The sequence below is a fragment of the Poeciliopsis prolifica genome, unplaced genomic scaffold (genome assembly GCF_027474105.1).
Source record: "Poeciliopsis prolifica strain line A6 unplaced genomic scaffold, Auburn_PproV2 SCAFFOLD005, whole genome shotgun sequence".
NCBI classification, from domain to species: Eukaryota; Metazoa; Chordata; class Actinopteri; order Cyprinodontiformes; family Poeciliidae; genus Poeciliopsis; species Poeciliopsis prolifica.
This window is the reverse complement of record NW_026562380.1, coordinates 10855047-10877013: the sequence shown is the minus strand read 5'-3', so window position 1 is coordinate 10877013 and position 21967 is coordinate 10855047. Positions and strand designations below refer to the sequence as shown.

Genomic DNA, 21967 nt, shown 5'->3' with positions numbered 1-21967 from the left:
ACAATCTTCTATACGGAGGGAAAAAAATAGTCTCTGTACCAAATGTTATTATAGTGGCCCAAATACAGCTGCCAACATGAAGTCATGGGGCGGCGCCTTTTGACAATATCGTCCTCGGCTGAATGCTTCTTTTTTTTTTTTCATGGCTGACTGACTGTTCGCAATCATCTCCCTGTTGAGAATCAGAGGAATAATTTAACACAGCTGTAATGGAAGCAAACGTCATTTATATGACTGCATATCGAGCCAAAACCGTGTGTAGGAGTGTTCTGCATGTGATGAAGTTTGATATATGAGTGCAACGAAGATGGAAACACCCAGTTGTTACCCGTGTGCTATAGAAGTGTGTTTTAAAATGTCCTTCTGCAGGAAAACCACAACTTTGGACAGTCGCTTTTTTTGTTTGTGTTTTATCATATCAAAAGCCAAATGAAATTCTTATTTTTGTCCTGTGATAGGCCAGACCCAAGGGGGAAGGACTGACACCCTACCAAGGGAAGAAGAGATGCTTTGGCGAGTACAAGTGTCCCAAGTGTAAGAGGAAGTGGATGAGTGGCAACTCCTGGGCCAACATGGGACAGGAATGCATCAAGTGCCACATCAACGTCTATCCACACAAACAGGTACATCAGCCAACATATCGCGACTTGATCTGAGTGGGAAAATGTTGCACACGGAATCTGGCTCATTTCAACCGAAGTTAACTGAATTCAGACTCTGGTTCAAGGATTTTCCAGATGGCCTCACTTAAGGGAAATAAAAACCACTTTATCTGAACTGATGTACAAACATTGAATAAACAAATTACATTTCCTGGTGCATAAATATTTAGAATTAGGCAGTTAATCTGCTCAAGCCTCAAAAGAAAAACGCATTTATGAATGCCTCACTTAGAAATTCCTGCCGCTTAGGAAGTGGCAAAAAGCCTTGTCGTGTTCAGGAAGAAAACATGAAATCATATTAACCATAAAGTTTTTTTTTTTTCCAACCCACACATGCTGCAATTAACATGCTGCACAACCAGTGTTTTGCTTTCTGTCCAAAAAATGTTTCTCAGAGCTTATTTTGGTGTAGAGGCAAAGAAAGAATCCACTGTTTTCCCGCTGGAGATATATTTATCCCAAACACTTCATCTTTTAATATTTATGCTTCTCCACATTCCAGCAATTCCACTTCCAGAAATAAAATTAGGCTGACTGCTAGAGGCCCAGCTCTCTGTTAACCTTTGCAAAAGCTGAAGCTGGAAATAAAAGATTTCCCCCCATGTGTCACGGGTGAAACAAATGAAAGTAAAGCTTCAATTTTATATTTGGCTTTCATAAAAATTTAGCTTTGTGATAAATAACTACATTCTTTTCTTTTAATCTATACACCTTAAATTGCTATTTTGATTTGAGCTGTATCTGGAAGTCATGCCAGGAATTTTCAGCTTTAACTGATTTGACGTTTTTTCATTCAAAATATTTTAAAGGAACAGTGTTATGTTTTTCCAGGCACATGGCGCCATTTTATAGCCTTTTGTATCTTTAATTTATGGCTTTCAAAGGAGCGTTGAACTGAGTTGTCGTTTGTATGATGAGCTCAGCAGACTCTCAATTCCAACAGGTGTTTGCTAGTTACTGCTGCTGCTAGTCTGGAGGAGATGTGTGGGGGAGGGGTGCTCTGTGAGATGGAGGCTCTCCAGATCCTAGAAAACATATAACTTGTGTCTTCTAACAGACTGCTGATATTTCTACTTTGCATTTTCTCCCTAATAGAGTATGAGAGCTCAAAAATTTAAATTAAAACAACTTTCTGATATTCAGTCAGCTGCTGTGGCCTTTTATATCTCCTCTATAACGTATCACTGCACATTGTTTGCTTTTATGATGAGTTTTTGGTTTATTTAATGAGATTTCTGACAATGCTATATTATAAATTTGTCCAGAAACATTTCGACATCAAACAAAACCATTCCTGGATTGGGATTATGTATCAGTGGCCTCACCCTGATATCTGATCCAAGAACAATGCCACATTGGATCAGAACCGTCCCGACCCTAATATTTTCGCACTTCATCGAGTCTTGATTTCACAGCATCCTACTTTTATATCACACACAACTAGTTTTCAATAGGACAATAGTAGCCAATTCACTTCCTCAGTCTGAATGAGTCTCTGGCTCGACTGCAGTTCAGCAGGAGATAGAACGTCCGCCACGGTTTCCTGAAATCACTAAAGGAGCACCATAAAATCTCCATTAGATTTTCCAGTTTTGCTTTGGGACTTAATGTCTTTGACACAGCACTAGTAAAGCCCCAGATATTGCTGGAAGAGTCATTAGTGGAAGTCTGAAGTATCTCTTTGTAATGACCCATGCCAACCAGGTTTCCTTTAGTTAAAGCAGTTGGAATAAATAAGTGTTTCGAGAGGGAGTTAAGGGGGGGACTCCAGAGAAGAAAGGAATAAATGAGAGGGAAAAATTTCCAGATGGGCTGTTAAAATCACCTCCAAACATGGTCGCTGTGAAACGTTTCCTTTGTAGCTGATAATGATTCCAAGAAAGCTGATGCTAATATTTCCAAACAAGTCTATCATAATCAGATGAAAATGTCCCTCTTTTCTGGTACAGCTAAAGCATGCTGAGGCTTTACATATCTCTGAGCTAATTGTATTCAGTATAAACCTGTTTTATGAAGAACTTCCATGTGGTGTGCATCAGGCCAAACAAACTGCTGGAAAAACCGCTCGCTCTATAGTTTATAGAGTAGTAACTAACATCTTTACTTCATTTAAATGTGAATAATCAATTCAGTTTTATGAGTCTCCATAAATTATTTTAAAATTTGAATCACCCCTCCCCCCCTTTTAAATAAAGGATTTCTATCACAAACAGTCTGATTGACATCAAAATGTTTACACCTCAGTTAAAATAGAAAGATTATAAGAAGAGCCTTTGTGAACAGCATTTGATGTAAACGTTTCTCACCGGAGAGACTGTGCCTGCCGATTTAGGGAGAGCGTTAACACCTGGGTCTATTCAACCAATCAGGGCTCTGGTATCGATGTACCTATAAGTATTCTGTCAGAACTGAGAATAACACTTTGCGACATAAAAACATTCAGATTTGCACCATCTGTTGGCAATAAGAGGTTATGACTATATTTGTGGGATCTGGCAAATGACCTGGTGGAAAGCACTTACTTGCAGGTACCAGGTCAAAACCAAAGTGTCCTTCTTTCCTTAATTAGTCTGACTCATTATTTGTTTTGTTTGTTTCTCCAGCGACCTTTGGAGAAGCCGGACGGCCTGGATGTGTCTGACCAGAGTAAAGAGCACCCACAACACTTGTGTGAGAAATGTAAAGTCCTAGGCTACTACTGCCGCCGCGTGCAATAATCAGCTCCACCCAGAGGGAAAGAACTTTGCCATCATAACTCATGTTATCTGCCTATTGACAAGCAGGTCTTCCCTTCTTGTCCACTCTGCTTCCGGACAGTAGCTCTAGTCCTCTCTTTATATTTCTGATACCTTCCTTATGTAAGATCAGGATCATTCATCTTGCACGCTTTCCAACAAATTGTAAAACCATGTACTAGAAACTGCATTACTCCAAATGTATATTTAACTCCAGCAAATTAATGTATCGATGAATTAGCACCAAGCATGTATCGTATTGGTGTTACTGACAATATGTTTATTGTCAATACCTCACCTTGGGGTTCGTTGGCTTTGTGTTTACAGAGATCTGCTTTCCTTTTTCTTGCCAAGTGAAGTATGCGATGTGGTGAACATTTTAGTCAGGAGGCTTCTAGCGATGGTAAAATGAAAAAGAAGGCCGTCGGCCGTTCGTTTTAGGGGTCAGCAGCACATCTTACTAACTGTGAATTAACTGAGGGATAAAGTGCCATACATCCCGATCTTACATTTCACATATTTATTTCCTTTTCTTCTAGTGTGCAATTTGAAATTTAACTGGGACATATGGAATTTTTTTTTCTATGTTTGTGTATCACATTGTGTTACTGCATCCATGTGTATTTAGGAACTACTGTAGTAGGTTCAGTCGTATAGCGTCGCTCCTCAGATGGATTTTTGAAAAAGTTGACAGAAGCGGTTTCACCGAACCCCTCTGGAAATTTTTCTTAGCTTTGCAAATTTGGAGATAGCTGTATTGGGCGGCAGCAGCAGATGTTGGACAGATTACTGTAGCTTCAAATCAAAAGAAGAGTCAATCTATAGGACAAGTTTCAGTCTGAACATGATTTTGTTAAACAGTATTCTTTATAGCAATGAAGTTCTTGCCATGCTTTGAATTAAATTAGTATTTATACAGTATATATGAAAAACTTAGAAGTTAAACTGTTGAAATATGTTGTAGTTATATCTGGTAGATATTTCCAAAGCTTTCACCTTTGTGTCCAGAATAGGGAGGCTATGCAGGAAGGCTAAAGGTATGGCTCAGGGCATTTGAAGAGAGGTTTTGTTTAAAAGTTATGATGCCTACTTGCGTTTTTATTTTGTATAAATCCAAATTAGCTGAATCCATAGGCTGAACCTAACCGTTACTCAGAGAGGGGCCAGCAGTTTGAAGGAAAAATGTCTTGTTTGAACTTTTAAAGTGCGGTCACTTTTACAGTGGGCGGTATCTGCACAGAAAATGGAGGTATGAGGCAGTGCACCACTAATGATCTTCCTCTGTGATTCAGGCAGTGAAAATACCACAGGGGGCTTTTCTTGCCAGGTTAATGCTGTTAAAAAATAAAAATAAAAAATATTAATTGGTGTAAAAAGGAAAATATTACAGCCGTTTAAATTAATGCAATTTTATGTATTTTTGCACTGCCTTACTTTTCTGTCAGATAAATTACTCTTGGCAAAAATTTGGTTTATTAATATTGCAGCAATTCACAAAACTTTATTGAGTTCAATCACACATACATTCCAATTGATGCTAGTTATCGAACAGTACATTAAGCTCAGTTTATTATTCAATGTGAGGTGAAAAGAGGAAACCCATCATCTAGTCATTGACTTGCAGCTTCCGCCCCCCAGGATGAGCACATAGTGACAATCACTTATATTGTTGTTGACCTTATAGCGATCCCTCATACCTAGCATTCATGTTGCAACAGTGAAGAAGAAAAATGGCCCTTTAATGGGAAGAATCTTCCAGCAGAAACTGGCTCAGTATTAGAGACCATCTGCCACGACCGACTGGAGATTTGAGAAGCCAGAGCAGAATATACAAAAAGAAACAGATGAACCGATGTAGGTTATTGTTTATGCTCATGGAAGTAAAAGGTTATTAGCAGGAGAGGGAAATCGATTAGTTGATGGAAGCATAATCTCAGCCGACGCATTCCTCCAGGAAGGTACTATAGCCGAAGCAAAAGCAGACAGAAACAGAAAAACAACAACAAGGAAAACGAAATGCTAACACTTAAAATATGAGCAAATAATACAAATTGTAGAGGAAAAGAAGAAGAAAGTGAGAAAGTGCAGCATGATTTTATACAGGAAGGTTATCGGTGCTCTGTCTCCTACTTTTATTATTTTCCTAATATTATTACCAACTTGTGTAAAAGCACCCCAGTGCAAACAATTTCAGTACCAATAAATGTTTCCATTATATCGTTCCTTCAGTTTCAAATATTTATATTGAGATTCAAAAGAGTCTGCAGAAGTTACCAGCGCCTTCTTGGACAGTATGGAGCAATAAGTATCTTTATACTCCCCCTCCCCCACATGTTACTGTGGACTGCCAGATGTGTGGCTGAAAGACGGATGCTGACCTTCTCAATTTTATTCTATGAAATAAAATCATAAAATCAAAAGGAAGTACAAGAACAGAAAAACTACTATTAAATCTCGTGGGTGCTTTCCAGAGTTTTTAAGTCTATTAAAATAATTGTAAGAAATTGTAAAATATAACGTTATTATAACAATAATTAGCAATATGTTAATTATTTAGTAGCAGTTAAAATAATTGTCCCTCTCCTGTTATAAATTAATTAGGCATGATATGTTTTTATATTTTTTTTTTCATTTTTGTGTAAATACTGCGACACTCTAATATTGTTACTCAAGCTTATCATACTGTGATAATCTAATACTGGCATGTGCCTTGTGTAGGATGGTAGCTGTTCGCTTTGGTCTTTTCTTTTCTTTTCTTTTAGAAAGTTATCTACTGCTGGTAAGATGTTGGTTAATTATAACTTTTTAATGGAACCTCACTTTGAAAATCCCAAAGTATCTGTTTCAAGCTCAGAATAAGTGCAGAGATAACTCCTAAGTGGAGGAATTCAATTTAAACTCTGGCTAAGTGAAAGGCAAAGCTGATAATTGTTATGTATACTGAAAGTAATGTAACACAGTCAGTTTTTCAGTGCCTTCAGGAGGTATTATCAAACCGTAGATCTGGAGAATTACAGAGGGAGTTTCATATTAGTTTCAAATGATCGGAATCTACCTTTCAAGGACTTGTGACCCCCATTATATGTACTGTATCTGAAGCCTTTTCGATGCTGGTTGAGTATATATTTTTTTATACTGTAACATGTACGTGCCTTCAAAAGATTTCAAAGAGTGAAGGGTAAGTGCCGTGGGCTCAGAGGTGGAACTGCGTATGTGCTAACTGTGATGTTCAGAAAGTCTGATGGAGGTTCAAGATGTGACAAAGGATGAGAAAAAGATTAAAGCCCCTCTATTAGCGGTTGAACTGGCATGGCGGGTGTTCGCTTCAGAGCAGTTTGCTGGACCAGCGTTTCCAGCTGGCAATAACAATCCCACTGTGGTCTGTTGTCATGGAATATCAACATAGATGTTATTTCTTTTTAGATCCTCACAACAGAACGAAATGCTTATAAAACTTTGGACCTCACGCTTTGTTTTGTTTCTCCTTATAATCTGTTGTGGTTCCATTTATCCAAGAAAATACTGGTTTTGTTAAAAAAAGAAAAAAAAACATACACATTTACTTGCAGTACTTGGAGTCATACTGGTACATTGCTGTGTGTGTGGAAATGAAGCAAACGCCAACTTTTCAGTTAAAAAGGGCACTCCAGGGATTTAGTTCGTAAAGCTGAAATGCTTAACACTAACAAAAGCAAATCTCTTATTCACTTTCAGTCACTTGGAATAAGCTCAAAATCCCACAAACTTGTTTTCCATATGGTCCCATAACATAAACTTTTATAAACTACACTGCCTGTTAAAAGATGACATCACACCTGGCATTGACTTGTGTTTTTGGGATGATTAAATCACATATGGAGACCTGAAAGTACATCGACTCATGCCTTGCATAAATGTGATGTAATCTGATTTTCCTGCTAAAAACAACTAGCTTGCAGGATATTTGTTTGCAAAGACCAGATGTATTATTTTTATTTTATTTTTTTACCAGTTATGGGCTTTAGTGCATTTTCATTCCTCATCTGCTTGCAATGAAATGCTTATGCAAACAGTTGGCACCTAATTGTAGCAGAGAACTTGTTGCTTATTGAGTACTAAAGGCATCTGGCAGTATGTCTACAAAAAAGACCCCCTCTTATTGAACCATTAACAGTAGGATCACATTGCATTCACAGGACAGGTGTAAAGATCCCTTGTGATTTGATTTAGTGTGAATGCCATGTGGTGTCAACAGCCAAGATGCAAATATTAGCGATCTCCAAGCCGTTGCTGATCATTTTCACCAATTCTGAGTTGTTTTAAGAGCTGTACTTTCCGCAATTGAAATAGAATGCAATAAAACATAAAACTAAACAATGATTTTCTCCAAAACCAAAGTTAGAGCACTAAAACTTAGGATTTCTAATTGTAAACAGCAGTCTCTTTGTGTGCATTTGATGTAAAAATGAACGGACTTTAACTGATTTCCAAAACAATGCCAACTCTTTCAACTCCAGTACATTTCATAACAGGCTAAACTGGATTCATTAAAGAGGAAAAAACAAAGGAACTTAATTAAATACGCTTGGCTCCCTGTTTTCTGCAAATGTCTCGTTCCCTGTTTAAAAGTAGCAGGCTGAAGGAGGAGGCAACACGTCTCTATAGAAAGTTGCTCCTTTCTGGAATATTCTCACATCCTCTGTGCTTTTCTTCTTTCCTTTGTTACAACTTCCACACTGAGGACTGTTGTTAGTATAAATGGTTGACTTAGCTGTGACACATTCATTGACATGAAAAATGATCAGGTTTATAGATTTTTAGGGATAAAGTGAGTCCTAGTCATCATTGTCTTCTTGATGCATTTTTGCTTAAAACTAAGAAGCCTTTCAATTGGCATTTTCAGATTAAGTGAGATTACGTGTCATTAGGATGTTGTTGACGTAATTTTCTCCGTCTTGAAAAGGTGTCACTTTTTCAAAACCTGAGAATGGGCGAACTTTATTTATTGAACTGGAGGACTGCCCCTTTAAACAGAAGATTTTGGATTTTTTATTTATTTATTTTTTTAATCTTTAGTCAGACTCCTCACGCTCATCCATTAATGGGAACAATCCATTTGTCTTAATGTTAATATTCTCCTTTTGCTTTGTTCAGTCACACTAACTGGTTTGCCAGAGTACATACCAATGATGCCTTATAAATTAACCTCATGAGTAACATTGTTATTATGGGAGAAGAAAATCCCGTCAGAAAGTTTGGTTCCACACAGGAACGGGACATAATGGTGCCATTATAAATGACATCTCTAGAATCAACTGATGGAAGACATTGAAAACAGAGAATGAACTATTTAGAATTTTCTAGTACATCATCAGATCAGAATTAGCTTTTTTTTGTTTTCTATGAATAAGATGTGTATTTTGGAAACATTACTAGATGTTGAAATTTCTAAAGCAATCTGCAACTTATTTCCCTGACTAAGATGTTTTATGTATATATTTGATGGCCATGAGTTCCGATGTTTATCAATATATAGCTTTTTTTTGTTTGTTTGTTTGTTTGTTTGTGTCTATAAAGAAGGGCCTATCGCTGAGAAATAATCAAAGCTGGGAAATTGTTTCTGTTTTATTTTACACTCGTCTGGAGGAATATCCTGCAGAAATATTTATGGACTTTTTACAACACTTTTTGTATAGAATATGCAACAAAGTCTCACGAAGAAGGAAATATTGATGTCTACATAGAATATTATTAGAGAAAAAGCTGGTACATAATTAATACCCTTTCTCATTTATAAGCCATTGTTTTTTCCACTTGGTAGCAGTGTTAAATAACCCACATTGCTATGCGACTAACCCGCCTTAAAGCCGTATGTATTCTTTTTGTAAACACTAATATGCAGATTTGTTGTGTTAACATGCAGAGATGATGTATTTGTTGTTTTCTTATCTAGTGATGGATATTCACCACTGTATAAGCACATTAAACTGTGAGATGTAGTTTGCTTAAAGCAGCGACGACAGGAAACTGTTAGAAAAAAAACAACGTATTTGTAGATTAGGACGTGCTACGCTTTTGTCAGGAAGGTATGTTTGACAAAGAACTGTCCCGAGTTTGCATGTGCATGTGTTTGGATTTGGATGAAATATTACTTTGTGCAATTTACACTTATTTAAATCCTTTTACAGTAGTTTTAACATTATCAGCAACTTTAGTCCTGAAGTATTTCATTTAACAGAAGTGTAGCCTCTATGATTAACACATATTTACTGAATGTAATGTGTTAACACTTAAATGTGGTCAAGCTGGAACGCTCTGTTTCTTTCTGTGCTGTGTGTGTGTGTGCGCGTGTGTGTGTGTGTATCTCTTGAGATGTTTGCAATGCAATATTGCAATAATGTTATGTTTGAATTGGACGGAACGCAGGCGAGAGGTGAATGATTTTTTTTATTTTTTATTTCTTTTAGTGTTTTTTGGGGGTGGGGGGCGAACATGGACCGGAGAGGTTTGGAGCGTCGGCCACAGGTCTGTTTTTTCACGTCCATGAAACGGCATTCCAAAATGTGCCTTATTTGATAGATGGGAAAACATTTTAGTGCTTTGGAGCTGTTGAGAGCTTGATGAATAAAAGGCAAATTTATATCTGCTCAAAGTGTGTTTTGTTTTTATTTATCTTGTGTCTGGTTTCAGCCAATACCTCCTCATTGATTCCTGATGTGTCCAGTGCGTGTAGAAGAACTTTCCCACATTTTAGCACGTTGCAACAACAGATGAAAGTAGTTTATAAGGATTTTATAAACTACCGCAGCAGAGTAGTGCCATTTACTGTAGTTAGTAAAAAGGATACCTGTATTTTCAGGGGTTTTTTAAATATTTTTTTACAAATAAAAGACGAAAAATGAGATGTGCATTTGTATTTTACCCTTTGAGTTAATAGCTTAAAGGAGAGTCTCTAGCAGTTTGCACATTCAATGACTTTCTCCAACTATTCTTCTTTTCAAAACAGCTCCAGCTGCACTTTGGCTTGACCGTTTTAATCATTTAACAGGTTTTGATTTAAAACCTGGCTCTAATGTTTGGGGTCATTGTCCTGCGAGAAGGTTAACCTTCCACTCAGTCTCAATTCTTTTTCTGGCTCTAACAGCTTTCCTTCCAGGATTACTCAGTATTTTCGCTTCATCCATTTTCCCATCAACTCGGACCAGCATCGCTTCTGCTGGGAGACGAAAACTTCCCCAGAGCACGGTGATGTCACTGCCACTTTTTATTGCTAGAATAGCGTGTTCGGGGTAATGTGCGGTGTTAGTTTTCCTTCACACAGGACAACACATGTCATTTTTAGCACCTTCTGTCTTAAATGGGGCTTCTTTTAGCTTTTGTAGTGTGTTGCCTGGTCTTGCTGATCCCATTTGCTCCGGAATGACCTTCTGACCCCTTTACAGAACAGCTGTATTTATACTCGGATTCAATTAGCCACAGGTGGACGTTAGAAACTAACAAGGTTGCAAGCATTTGGCTTCACTGTATTTCATCAAGGGATATCAGAGTAAATGGTGTCTACAGCCTCTTTCTAGCACTTTACAGTAAAGCACTACTTTATGTAGGTATAGCACATAAAATTTCATTAAAATGCAGTGAAGTGAAGTTTGTAGTGGCGATATAACCAAAGGCCATAAATAGTTGTGCAAAAATCTGTTTTACAATCGCTACATTTCTATCTGTGAAGGCTCTAGACACAGGACATAGATTACGGCGAAGAGGTTCCTAATGGATTATCCGTGGTAGTTGTGTTATGCAGTCGAGTGAGACGTGTTTAAAAAGACTTTTTTTTTTAAAGAAAAAAAGAAAACATTCAGTGAAAGTGCTGAAAGATAGCAGACACATAAAGCTGCCAGGCCTCGCATTTCAACACCCGGAGTCTGGCTGTGGATAGAAAACCCCCCAAAGACGCATAAAAAAAAAAGGACACTCGCTGACACGGGTGCTGGGTGATAAATGCGAGCCGTTTCGCCGAGAAGGCGGCCGGTCCCAGCTGTCAAGACGTCATTGTTTTGCACTTGTGTCGAGGACAGTGCCTCTCTCCTCCAGGCCGAGCTTTCCTAATCACAATATTGAACATGCATTCCAAATGGCTGCGAACGAAGAGAGGGTGGAGACCCAAATGATACCAAGTTTGTCACAACATCTTTTAGCCCAAACAGAGCGTGAGCAGGACAAAAAAAAAAAAAGTCTCTATGGCAACAATGTAATCTGAGAATTCAAACAAACGATGGAAGGTCAGGACACATGTGCTTTCATTTAGGGGCGAGAGCTTGCCTTTTTACGTCGCTTCATTATTTACTTTCATGAAGTATTAGGTTGATGAGCAGCACCACCCACTCTCAGGCTTTCGGGTCGGCCCGGGCCTCCTCCCCTCTTCCTTCTGCCTTTCAAATAAAGATCCTACGTGCAAATCCAAACACATCCTCAGGTTCCTCTGTGGTTCCAGAAAAACCAAATCATTTGCACTGACTGAACCCGGAGCACATATACCGTAGTTCACATGTTCATCATCTGGTAACTGTATTCAAATCGGGGGGGATGTCACATCCTGCTCCAAAGGACAGGAAGTGTCCTGAAGTGTGAGTCTAAAAAAAGCAAGGGGAACGTTTTTTTTTGTGTGTGTTTTGTTTTTCTCTTCGGGAAGCTTTAAAACCAGCAGGGTCGGTGGCACAAGGGAGCACATGTCCTGTAATCAGACCGCAGCTTGTAACAATCTGTAAAACAGCTTCTTAGTTGTGCATGAAAGTACAGCGTACATCCTGCTGTTACACATTTAAAATCTCATCTCTAAAAATAAGGAGATGTTGTAAAATGTTATTCAAATAACACAGCAATGGAGCTGAATGAGTATAAAGAAGTGCATGGTGTGTGTGTGTGCGTGCGCGCGTGTGTGTAGCAATTCAATTATTGACAAGGTTTTGCAACAAAAGGCGGAGCCCTTCAGAAAACCTTTTCACGTCACATCCACTAACTTTATGGATTCTATTGCAGGTTATTTGGTAGAGGAAACACATATTAGTGCACAGCTGTGAAGTGGTAGAAAAAAAAAATCTTTGTTTTTTTTTATACTAGTGAAAACCAGACATTTGTGGTATGCATTGGTTTTCAGTTCCTTTCACTTTGACATTCTTAACCAAAATCCAGTGCAACAACCTAATTTAGTATTTAGAGTCTCAATATAAATAGTTGTAAAAAAAAAAAGAACATTACTAAACATGCAGACAAGAGCAATAGAACGAGCCAGTCACAGTCCAGACCTAAATCAGTGGCAAGAAATGAAAAATGACATTCATAGTGGATCTCCGTCTGACCCGGCTGAGCTTGAGCTCATTTGCAAAGAAATTTGAGCAGAATCTTCAGTCTCTGGATGTACACGTACATGTGGAAAGTTGCAAAGGCACATATCCTAAAAAATGGGCAACTGTGTTTGCTGGAGACAGTAGATTCCACAAATACGGTCCCATACAGATGCATGCCACACGTTTGCATTTTTGTGAAAAAAACAAACAAACAAAAAAAAGACATGATTATCCATATCTGATTTGTCTTTCATTTCACAATTATGCAGCACTTAGTGTTGGACTGTCAGTCTAATAAAAATGTGTAATGAGAAACAGTAAAACATCCACTGCTCTTAATGAGCTTTTGAAGATACTGTAGAAGTCAAGCTTGAGTATTTTGTATGTAGTAACAACGAAAGATATTCGATCCTTCTTATCACACAGTGAGGAAAGTTAATAAAAGCTGTGTTTGTCTGTATGGTCTTCAGGTGTCACTGTGTCTAAAAGCAGAGGGAAGGTTCAGATCAGTGAACACAAATCATGACTGCTCACACAAAAAAACCTGTAAGCCTATGGCATTAAAGTTTGACAGAGGCTGAGTAGGAAATAAATTTAAAACCATCTAAAGAATGGGAAATTGTATTTCACTCTGACAAATCTGGGTGCTGGATTTAAAAGCTGAGCTGCAGGCTGGACTCATTCAGCATCTCAGAACCCAGCTGCGACTGTGAGTGGGTGCATGGGTCAGCTGCACATCTGTGAAGTTCCCTCCTCCCCACACACTGATGCTAAGCTATATCCCATATACACGTTTTGGATCGACAGTCAATGTTCCCACGCAGGCGACGTATTTGGGAAGGTTACGCTTTAGCAGAACCTGCATCGAGAATATCCATGCGGAGACCTTCAGTAGCCGAACAGGCTTCCTTCAGTCAGTCCCGACACACTGAAACATCTGCCTCAAAACAACTGAAGCTGGTAGCTTGACTCTTAGGCAACAGAAACCCCAGACCAAGAGACAACTGACTGCACAACATTTGATACAAACGGGGTTCAAAAACACAGAGGATGTGGAAAAACCCATCTGATTTTATTCAATGGATTGCATAGATAAGTCAGAATGTACAAAGTGTATTCTCAGTGTGTTTCACTGAGCAGAATTCTCAATAACAGGAATATGTCTCAATGGTACTTATTGCATTATTATATCAATAATTTTTTTTTACACATTTCTAAATGTTCCTGACTTGACATTAATCATATTGTTAGTGTTTTGACCAATATTTTGAGAATTTAATATTGAGATAAATATTTGCATTACTTAGTATCTCACCTGACATGTGACAAATCCTAGTTATAGTGATCTCAAATACAGAAAGCATAACTGCTGCATTCAAGAGCAGTCTGTGCTTTTTATTTGATCTCTCCACAGTCAGTGATGACTATTGTCTTGAGCACTCCTCCATCGTGTAGACCAAAGGACTGCATCTTCATGACTGCATCCATGCCGTCCGTCACCTGCCCGAAGACCACGTGTTTTCCATCCAGCCTGCCAGTCGGAACACAACAGCTCAGCCCAGTAGAGAGACACACCCGGATGCGATGAGGTTCTGTGAAGACGGGCGAGTGCCTACCACTCGGTTTTTGCTGTACAGATGAAGAACTGCGAGCCGTTCGTGTGTGGCCCCGAGTTCGCCATCGAAAGCGTCCCTGCGGAGACAGAAACACCAGTCAGAGCGTTGTCACACTCCAGAACACCTCTGTGTCCCCTTTTACTTTTACCCCTGATCAAGGAGCATTAAGGCCTCACTGAAGAACATGATAAAGGTCAAGAAATGCGTGAGGGAAAAAGAGGCCTGTTTTTCTTCCTGGACGGCTTACGCAATCTCTGATCACACAACAGAATGAGCCCTGAAAAAATGAACTCCATGTGAAAAAAAAAATGTTGATCTGAGAAAAAGAAATGATTTTGATTTGTTCATGTTGGCTCCTTGAAAAGTAGGTCATTCACATCAGGATTGCAAAATCTATATGACCAGAAGTTTGTATGGCTTCATGAGCTTAAGAACTGCCATCTAGTGGAGAGGAAGAGTAAGTTCATCACTGGGGGAACTTACTGGGTTTTATTGAGGTTTTTTTTTTTTTTTTTTTTTACACACATATATATATATATATATATATATATATATATATATATATATATATATATATATATATATATATTCTGTCTGGTTAAGTCTGTCAGGTTTCAGGCTCATTTCCAAACTGTCTTCTCTTTTCAGAACAAAATAGTTTTCATTTAGCAGAGTCACTGGTGAATCATAATTGCATTTATGGAAAGTGTCAGTCTGATTTTAAACAATATCACAGCAGTAAAATGACACTTAAGAATTTGAAATGACTGCCTTTTAATTGTTGATTCTTCCAAGTCTGATGTATTTCATTATTTTGTTGCCTTCTGGTTTCATCTTTAGAAACTGCTTTGCTGGTGATATTCACATGTATTTACATATAAATGTGATAATAAGCTACTTTTTCAGTGGCGTCATCTCAACTTATCACAGGAACTTGGGAGCGGGGGCGTACATCTCCAGAGTTGGCTTCGCTCCACTGGCTTCCTATCCAGTGTGGAATTGCTTAAGATTTTAATTTTAACTTGTTAGGTTCCGAACGGTCTGGCCGTGTCAGATATGCAAGATCTTTTACATGGCCAGCTTTCATCTAGAACACCGAGTTCTGACAACAACAACATTTTGAGATTTTTATTAACAGTACAGGTCACGGATGTCAAACTCCAGCAGGCCTCCAGAGCTTCTGTCCCCTCACTTTTAGATGTGTCTCTGATGTCATCAGCAGGACTCTGGGGAACTGGACGGCACTGAGAAGCTAATTCAGGCATATGATTCAGGTGTGTTGGACCAGTGGAACATCTAAAAGTTGTGGGACAGTGTCCATCTTGGCCTGGAGTTTTACACGCCGTTTATAGTCGATCACGCCTCTTCTGTTGCTATTCCTATGCTGAGAAGCGGCTTGCCCTTTCTGGTCCCTGTCTTTCAACTCGAGCAAAGGGTGATGACATGACTTTTTATATATCTGGGTTTTTTTTTTTCTATATTAGCTAAATTTTATTGTCTTCTTTAATTGACTAGTTAATTTAACACTTTTATTTCTTTAGTTGTTGATATTGACCATAAAACCAAAACCCATGCATGGAAAACCGGAGGGATTCAGAGGATGAAGAAAATGCACTTCCAACCGATGGGCAGAGAACCAGAAAATCATGGTTTTCCACTGAAGGATTTTTTCAGTGTGATTACATACCTGGACCGGTGTGTTTCAACTTGAAGTTTTCATCTTTGAATGTTTTTCCATATATAGACTTGCCTCCTGTGCCATTGTTGTTTGTGATATCTCCTCCCTGCGACAGAAAACACAAAAGAATGGTCACCACTCTGAAACTTTTGGGGGTTTTTAATATATCACTTTGCATTATTTAGCATCTTAAAAAAACAAACTCACCTGACACATGAAGTCAGGGATGATCCTGTGAAACCTGCAGCCTCTATAGCCAAAGCCATGTTCTCCTGTGCACAGGGATCTGAAATTTTCTGTTCACAATTAAATTTACATCACAGTTATAAGAAATAGATCTCTCTCTCTTTTTTTTTTTTTGCATGTTTCTTTAAAATTATACCTGCAGTCTTTGGCACCACATCCGCGTTCAGCTGCCAGATAACACAGACAAATGACTTAATATGAGTTATGAGAATCTCCGTGTAATGAGAGAGGCTAGTGCGTTAGCTGGGGCTGCTAACCTCAATGATAACTTTTCCCAGAGGTTCGCCGTCGGCCTCGATGTCCAGAAACACGACGGGGTTCTTGACGGGGCCTGAGGAGACCAGCCTGGCAGCAGCGAGACCCAGCGGGCCGAACCGCAGGCGGTTTTTAATTTGTAACATATATTCAGCCGCCTGAATGCAGAGGAGCAACCAGCGTCTCTACGGCCGTGGGCGCTGGCGCTGTTTACGCGTGACGTCACTCAAAGGCGGCAGACCTGCCGCAGAGTGAAACAGCGACACCGTGAGGAAGGAAGTGACACGCCAAGACCGACTTTATTTTGTTACCTCTGTTTGTTTGCTCCAAATGTTTGGCTGTTTCTAGTTGACTTCAAAGCAGTTCAGTTATGTTAATGATTTCCGCTGTTCGTGCTGAAACAAAGAGTAGGGATTTTACTTTGCAACACTTTATTTGACCCTGGTTGTCGGCAAGATTCTGCAACTAAAATTAAAATTAAGGAACTTTAATAGATTAAAAGTTCCTTAATTAATATTCGTGTGTATTTTCAAAAAGGACTTTTTTTTAAAGCAGTGAACATATACAATGCTGTGCAAATTTTGAGTGCACATTGTTTTTTTTTGGTTTCTTCAAATAACCAATCAATTAATCCAGATCAGTTGAACCTGGAAGCCAAAACTAACCTGAAAGGAGAAGAGGGCAAAAGTTTGTGCCAACTCCATTTTGCGAACCATTCATCATGTTTGCATTGGTTAGTTATTTAAACCAACGATGATTTACACAGGAAATACAAGTAGGAGGTGGTGCACCACCAATGACATTGATTCTCACAACATGAAGACACCAAGACATTTGGTAATTGTAAGATTTTACTGTTTATGACGTTTAAACAGAGCATTGCTTCAGTGAATCTGAAATATGCCTTTAAATATGATCTCAATGTTTCTTCAAGCATGTCTCCAAACTTACATTTTTCTAGCTTCTTTTCATTCATTCTGTTTTATTTCATTAAAAAAAAACTCTACGAAAATGTTTTATTTCTCATTTATATTATAAAGGCTATTACATTTCTGTACTCTTTTTAATTTGTGATAGTTTTTCTCACAACAAATAAATGTGATAAAATTCAATTCCACTAATTATGTTACTCTAATAAGAAATGATTGTAGTTTTAGCCTTTGTAAAGATTTTACAGTTTGTGCAGATAGCATGTTAAAACAAAAGTCCATAAGCAGTTCAGTGTGTTTCATCTGAATACATATTTATTAGATAAATATTAGGATGTCACATCATCTAACTACATACAGATTTGCAAGACTAAAAATCACAATGTTCTTTTGACCAGTTTAGAATATGAAATGATTGTACACAGAATGTACAAAAACCAAATGAGACAATTGCCACTTGTGCCAATCGCTTCAGATTGTACCCTTACAGCACATTTGCCAAATTTCAGAAAAGTTACAAATTTGACAAAATTTTGTTTCTACAAACTGTAAATTTTTGGATGCTACACTCGGGAGCCACCCGAGACTCAGTTATACCTCAAAAGCTTTTTTTTTTTTCTTCTTTTCTTTAATAATTTTGTAGCACCTTTAAAAAGTACACAGGTAAGAGTGAAAAACACAGAGGTTTAACATTACTCAAAGCAAAACCCTCTTTCTTTTTCTGTTCCTGAATCCCGTGAGGAAGGTGGCATTAAGTATCTTACATTGAACAGGTGTGGTTAGAGAGGTCTGCACAGAGGCAATCAAACACGGACTGGTTTTCCCAATGCAACGTCTGACAGGAGGATGCAAGCTTTACAAATTCTAAATACACTATGCACACTCCCACTGGAGAAAAATGAATACATTTCTGTTAATGTGTCTCTATTTTGTCATTTACATTATGTACAAATATCCCTTCCATCCCCAAAACCCCACCCAAAAATCCCCCCTGTAAGGAGAATCCTCCCCAGAGTTCATTTTACAATATCAGCCAACTTGTCTTTGAGATCCCTCTGCTTCATTTTCAACGTCCGCCATCAGAAAATACAAATCGGATCGCAAAATTACAAGACGTGATTCTGTGGGAGCTAATATGCATCATCACACACTGTGCAGGGGGTGTAAAATCTCCCAACGCGGCAGTGCATCGTATCAAAACACAATTTGATTCTGGAAGGTGATCTGAACTGAAACTGGGAAGCTTCTTTTTGCTAAACAATTTTTTTTTTTTTTTTACTGCATTACAACTGCATAACCCAAATCAGACTGGCTGTAAAAAAAAAAAAAGAAGACATTAGACAAGAATAATTTAAAACAACAGAAAATAAGATGAAAATGCACAAATTCTGCTAAGTGGGGAGATAAAACGCTCATTATCAGGTCTCGTTTTGCACATTCTCACATTACATAAAGAGGACGAGGTGGCGTGTTACGACAGTAAAGAAAATAAATTTTTTTCGGACAAATTTGGACCTTGAAGCTGAATGAACAAACCTTTAGAAAGAAACACAGAGCTCAGTTAAAGCTGATCTGATTTTACATACATATAGAATATAAAAATAAGAAAAATACCTCAGAATAGCCTGCAGGATAGTTTTAAATATTCTTTCTGCTGATGCATTGTAACAGGTTTGGGGTTAAAATACACAATACACTCAGTACAAGGCCAGTGACAGTGCATAGGGATAGATTTCTTACAATATTAGGTTGTTATCAGGGGTTGTGTATGTGTGTGTGAGCATGTGCAGGCCTGGACAGACACACAGTACCATGACGTAGCCACTAATAGTTTTAGGTACAGCACTGTACAGTCACAAGGGGATATAATACACACAACAAGTCTGCTGGATCATCATGCACAATGGTTTTTTTTCATTACCTAAAAGTATGCTGTTCAAAGGTTAAAACATGACAAAAGGAAATCATGTACACCTACATCGCCGTGTTTTCCAATACGGCGATTTAAAAAGGTTGGATCGGATTAATTACAATGAGCGGTGACGATCAAACATTAACAAGGACAACAAGACCATGAGATTTAAAATGAAGCCCCACGAATGAAGACATGATCGATTGAGCACGTTTGGGCTGGACGAAGACAACAAGGGGTGTTGGCACACGTGCACTTGTGATAAAAATGGTGCAAAACTTGACAAGGAAGAGCAAATCATCACGGGGGAGGAGGTTCAATAAAGCCACGATCGCTCTTCTGCTTTTGGGCTGCTGCTTTTTTCCCCTGCTCTCTGCCTTTCACACAAACTCGTAAGCAAAGAAAAAAACTGGACGTGTTCAAGTGCATCTCAATGAATCAGATAACCATCAAAAAAGTGGACTTGTTTCAGTAATGCTAAAATAGAAACTCACTGTATAAATTCAGTACACAAACTAATGTGATTCTCACATTTATTTCTGTTAATTTTGATAATGATGACTTACAGTTGATAAAAGGCTACACAACGCTGTCTCAGAAAATTGTAATATTATACGATCTAAATTTAAAATGTTTATGGAATGTACCGTATGCTCTCAATGCTTTGTTGGGGTTTTTTGTTGCATGAATTACTGCTTTTGTGAGAATGATAGTGCTGAGAAAACCCAGGTTGCATCTGTTTTGATGACTCCTCTCTCTCATCTTCCTGTGAACCACACCATTTGATGAGGTGAGTTTCCTGGCCAAAGAGGTGTAGTGGTCACTACACCAGGTACTGGTTCTTTTGACACTGTTGGCAGTTACCAAGTCTTGCTTAAGGAAATGTATCAGGATCTTCATAGCGCTTGTCAGCGTTGACACATACTGATGTGTCACTTGGTCCTTATAGGAATCTTGTCACCGAAGTGTGAAGTGATTTCAAAAAATACTGTTAAGCAGTATAGTTTTTTCTTCCACTCAACTTTCCATTTAAATATCTGGATTCTGAACTCAGTGAACAGCAAGATTCCTCAATTTTGACTTACCCTCATTGTTGATGGTGTCAAATCCGCAGTTTTCCCTATTATTGTGCAGGCCATAATATAAAATGTCTATATTTACAAAAACAAGGTTTTTGGTTTCATGTAACATTCTAATTTTCTAAGATTCTAGATTCTGGATTTTCATGATCATCAAAATTAACACAAAATGTTTGAAATATTTTACTCAGAGTTTAATGCTTCCATGTAATGTGAGATGTTTTTGCATTTCTTCATGAAATAAACGGTTTTGCTTTGGTCCCCACAGAAACAAGGACAGAAATCAAGAAAGAACTTGCAGGATAATCCTAGCAAAGCTTGCTACTTTTATGGTATTTCAGAACTACATTTAAAGCTCGTTAAAATTAGTTTTAACAAAAAGTCTGTTGATGTTTTCACTTTTATGCTAGTAAGTGCACTGGGTCAAACATAGGTACATGTGATTTTGTTTTACATTCGAATTTTATTTTAGAATTTGCTGCAAATGGAATTGCCCTATGTTGTCAAAAATATCTAGAAGCTAATAAATGGTACATATTGAATATTTTAATTCAATTGGGGAAATTTAATCAATTAACCTTTCAATGATATCCTAATTTATTGACATGCACCTGTATACAGACAAACATGCAACGCTGCATAACATGCGCTCACGTCCTCCGCAGACACAGATATCAGTGCTCTGAGTCAGAAGAGTTACTCAGCTGTCACACACACATACCGGGAAGTCTGGGGTTGTGTGTGTAGAAGATTTGGAAGAACAAATTTAGTTTGGGTTCAAAAAGACACTTTTACAACACAATGGCTTTCCCCCTGACTCCTCTTGTGTGAAGAGAAAAATTACACACACACACACATATATATACATATATATATATATATATATATATATATATATATATATAGATTATATATATATATATATATATATATATATATATATATATATATATATATATATATATATATGTAAAAAAGAAAAGAAAGCTACAACACAAGGCTTCTGTCTCCTCCGTGTTGTCATATATGATTATAGCTGCACAGTTTTCATTTGAAAAGTCACATATGTCTATATATGCTCATATACACATGTAATGTATGTGTATATAATATATAAATATTTTCATATCAATTTAGTGCCCACCAACATGGCTACGAATGGTGGAGCCAGAGGAGGTGGAACTGGTGTGTGGAATCTTTACACAAGCCGAGTAAAAATGGGGGGTGCAGGGATCGAGCGTTGACGTCCCGCTTCCTTCACAGCCATGCTCCTGTGCCGCACGCCCGTCGTCAACACGGAAGCAGTTCGAGCAAGTCCGCGTGCGTGAAAACAGCTAGCTGCTCCAAGTGTTCACAGGAAGAGGGCGAGGAGGGGCTAGTTGTTCTCGAAAAGGGAGAGTAGGTCGTCATTGCTGTTGGAGGGAAGGTCGGGGGGGTCCAAGTAGGAGAGTAACTCTTCTGGGTTGGCTAGCTCTGGAAGCAGCTGAGAGGGAAAAGCAGAAAAAAATAAATAAATCAGTGATGGCAAGTTGTGT

The 21967-nt window shown here is 38.2% G+C and overlaps 3 protein-coding genes across 8 annotated transcripts in view; 1 reads left to right on the top strand and 2 right to left on the bottom strand.

The window, feature by feature from the left end:
- The window catches only part of zcchc24 (zinc finger, CCHC domain containing 24), a 46334-nt gene extending 36312 nt beyond the window's left edge, over positions 1-10022 (top strand). The window contains exons 3-4 of the mRNA XM_055029608.1: positions 459-623; positions 3266-10022. Coding sequence (XP_054885583.1) covers positions 459-623; positions 3266-3379 — 279 coding nt within the window. The 3' untranslated portion in view covers positions 3380-10022. The remainder of the gene's footprint in view (positions 1-458; positions 624-3265) is intronic.
- Positions 10023-13768: 3746 nt separating this feature from the next.
- ppifa (peptidylprolyl isomerase Fa) lies at positions 13769-16734 on the bottom strand. Of its 2 annotated transcripts, XM_055030265.1 has the most exons (6): positions 16515-16734; positions 16394-16424; positions 16219-16307; positions 16021-16117; positions 14334-14409; positions 13769-14248 (listed from the first exon to the last, which is right to left on the bottom strand). In XM_055030265.1, exons 1-6 carry the CDS (start codon positions 16656-16658, stop codon positions 14113-14115), a joined length of 573 nt encoding a protein of 190 aa, XP_054886240.1. In that variant the 5' UTR covers positions 16659-16734; the 3' UTR covers positions 13769-14112. The 2 variants fall into 2 exon arrangements, with proteins under 2 accessions (XP_054886240.1, XP_054886241.1); XM_055030266.1 differs by lacking the exon at positions 16515-16734 and having other exon boundaries at positions 16219-16297.
- A 4674-nt stretch (positions 16735-21408) lies between these two features.
- The window catches only part of zmiz1a (zinc finger, MIZ-type containing 1a), a 116830-nt gene continuing 116271 nt past the window's right edge, over positions 21409-21967 (bottom strand). For all 5 annotated transcript variants that reach the window (XM_055029333.1, XM_055029335.1, XM_055029334.1 and 2 more), the window contains one exon: positions 21409-21915. In XM_055029333.1, the coding sequence (XP_054885308.1) occupies positions 21808-21915 (108 nt within the window). In that variant the 3' untranslated portion in view covers positions 21409-21807. The remainder of the gene's footprint in view (positions 21916-21967) is intronic.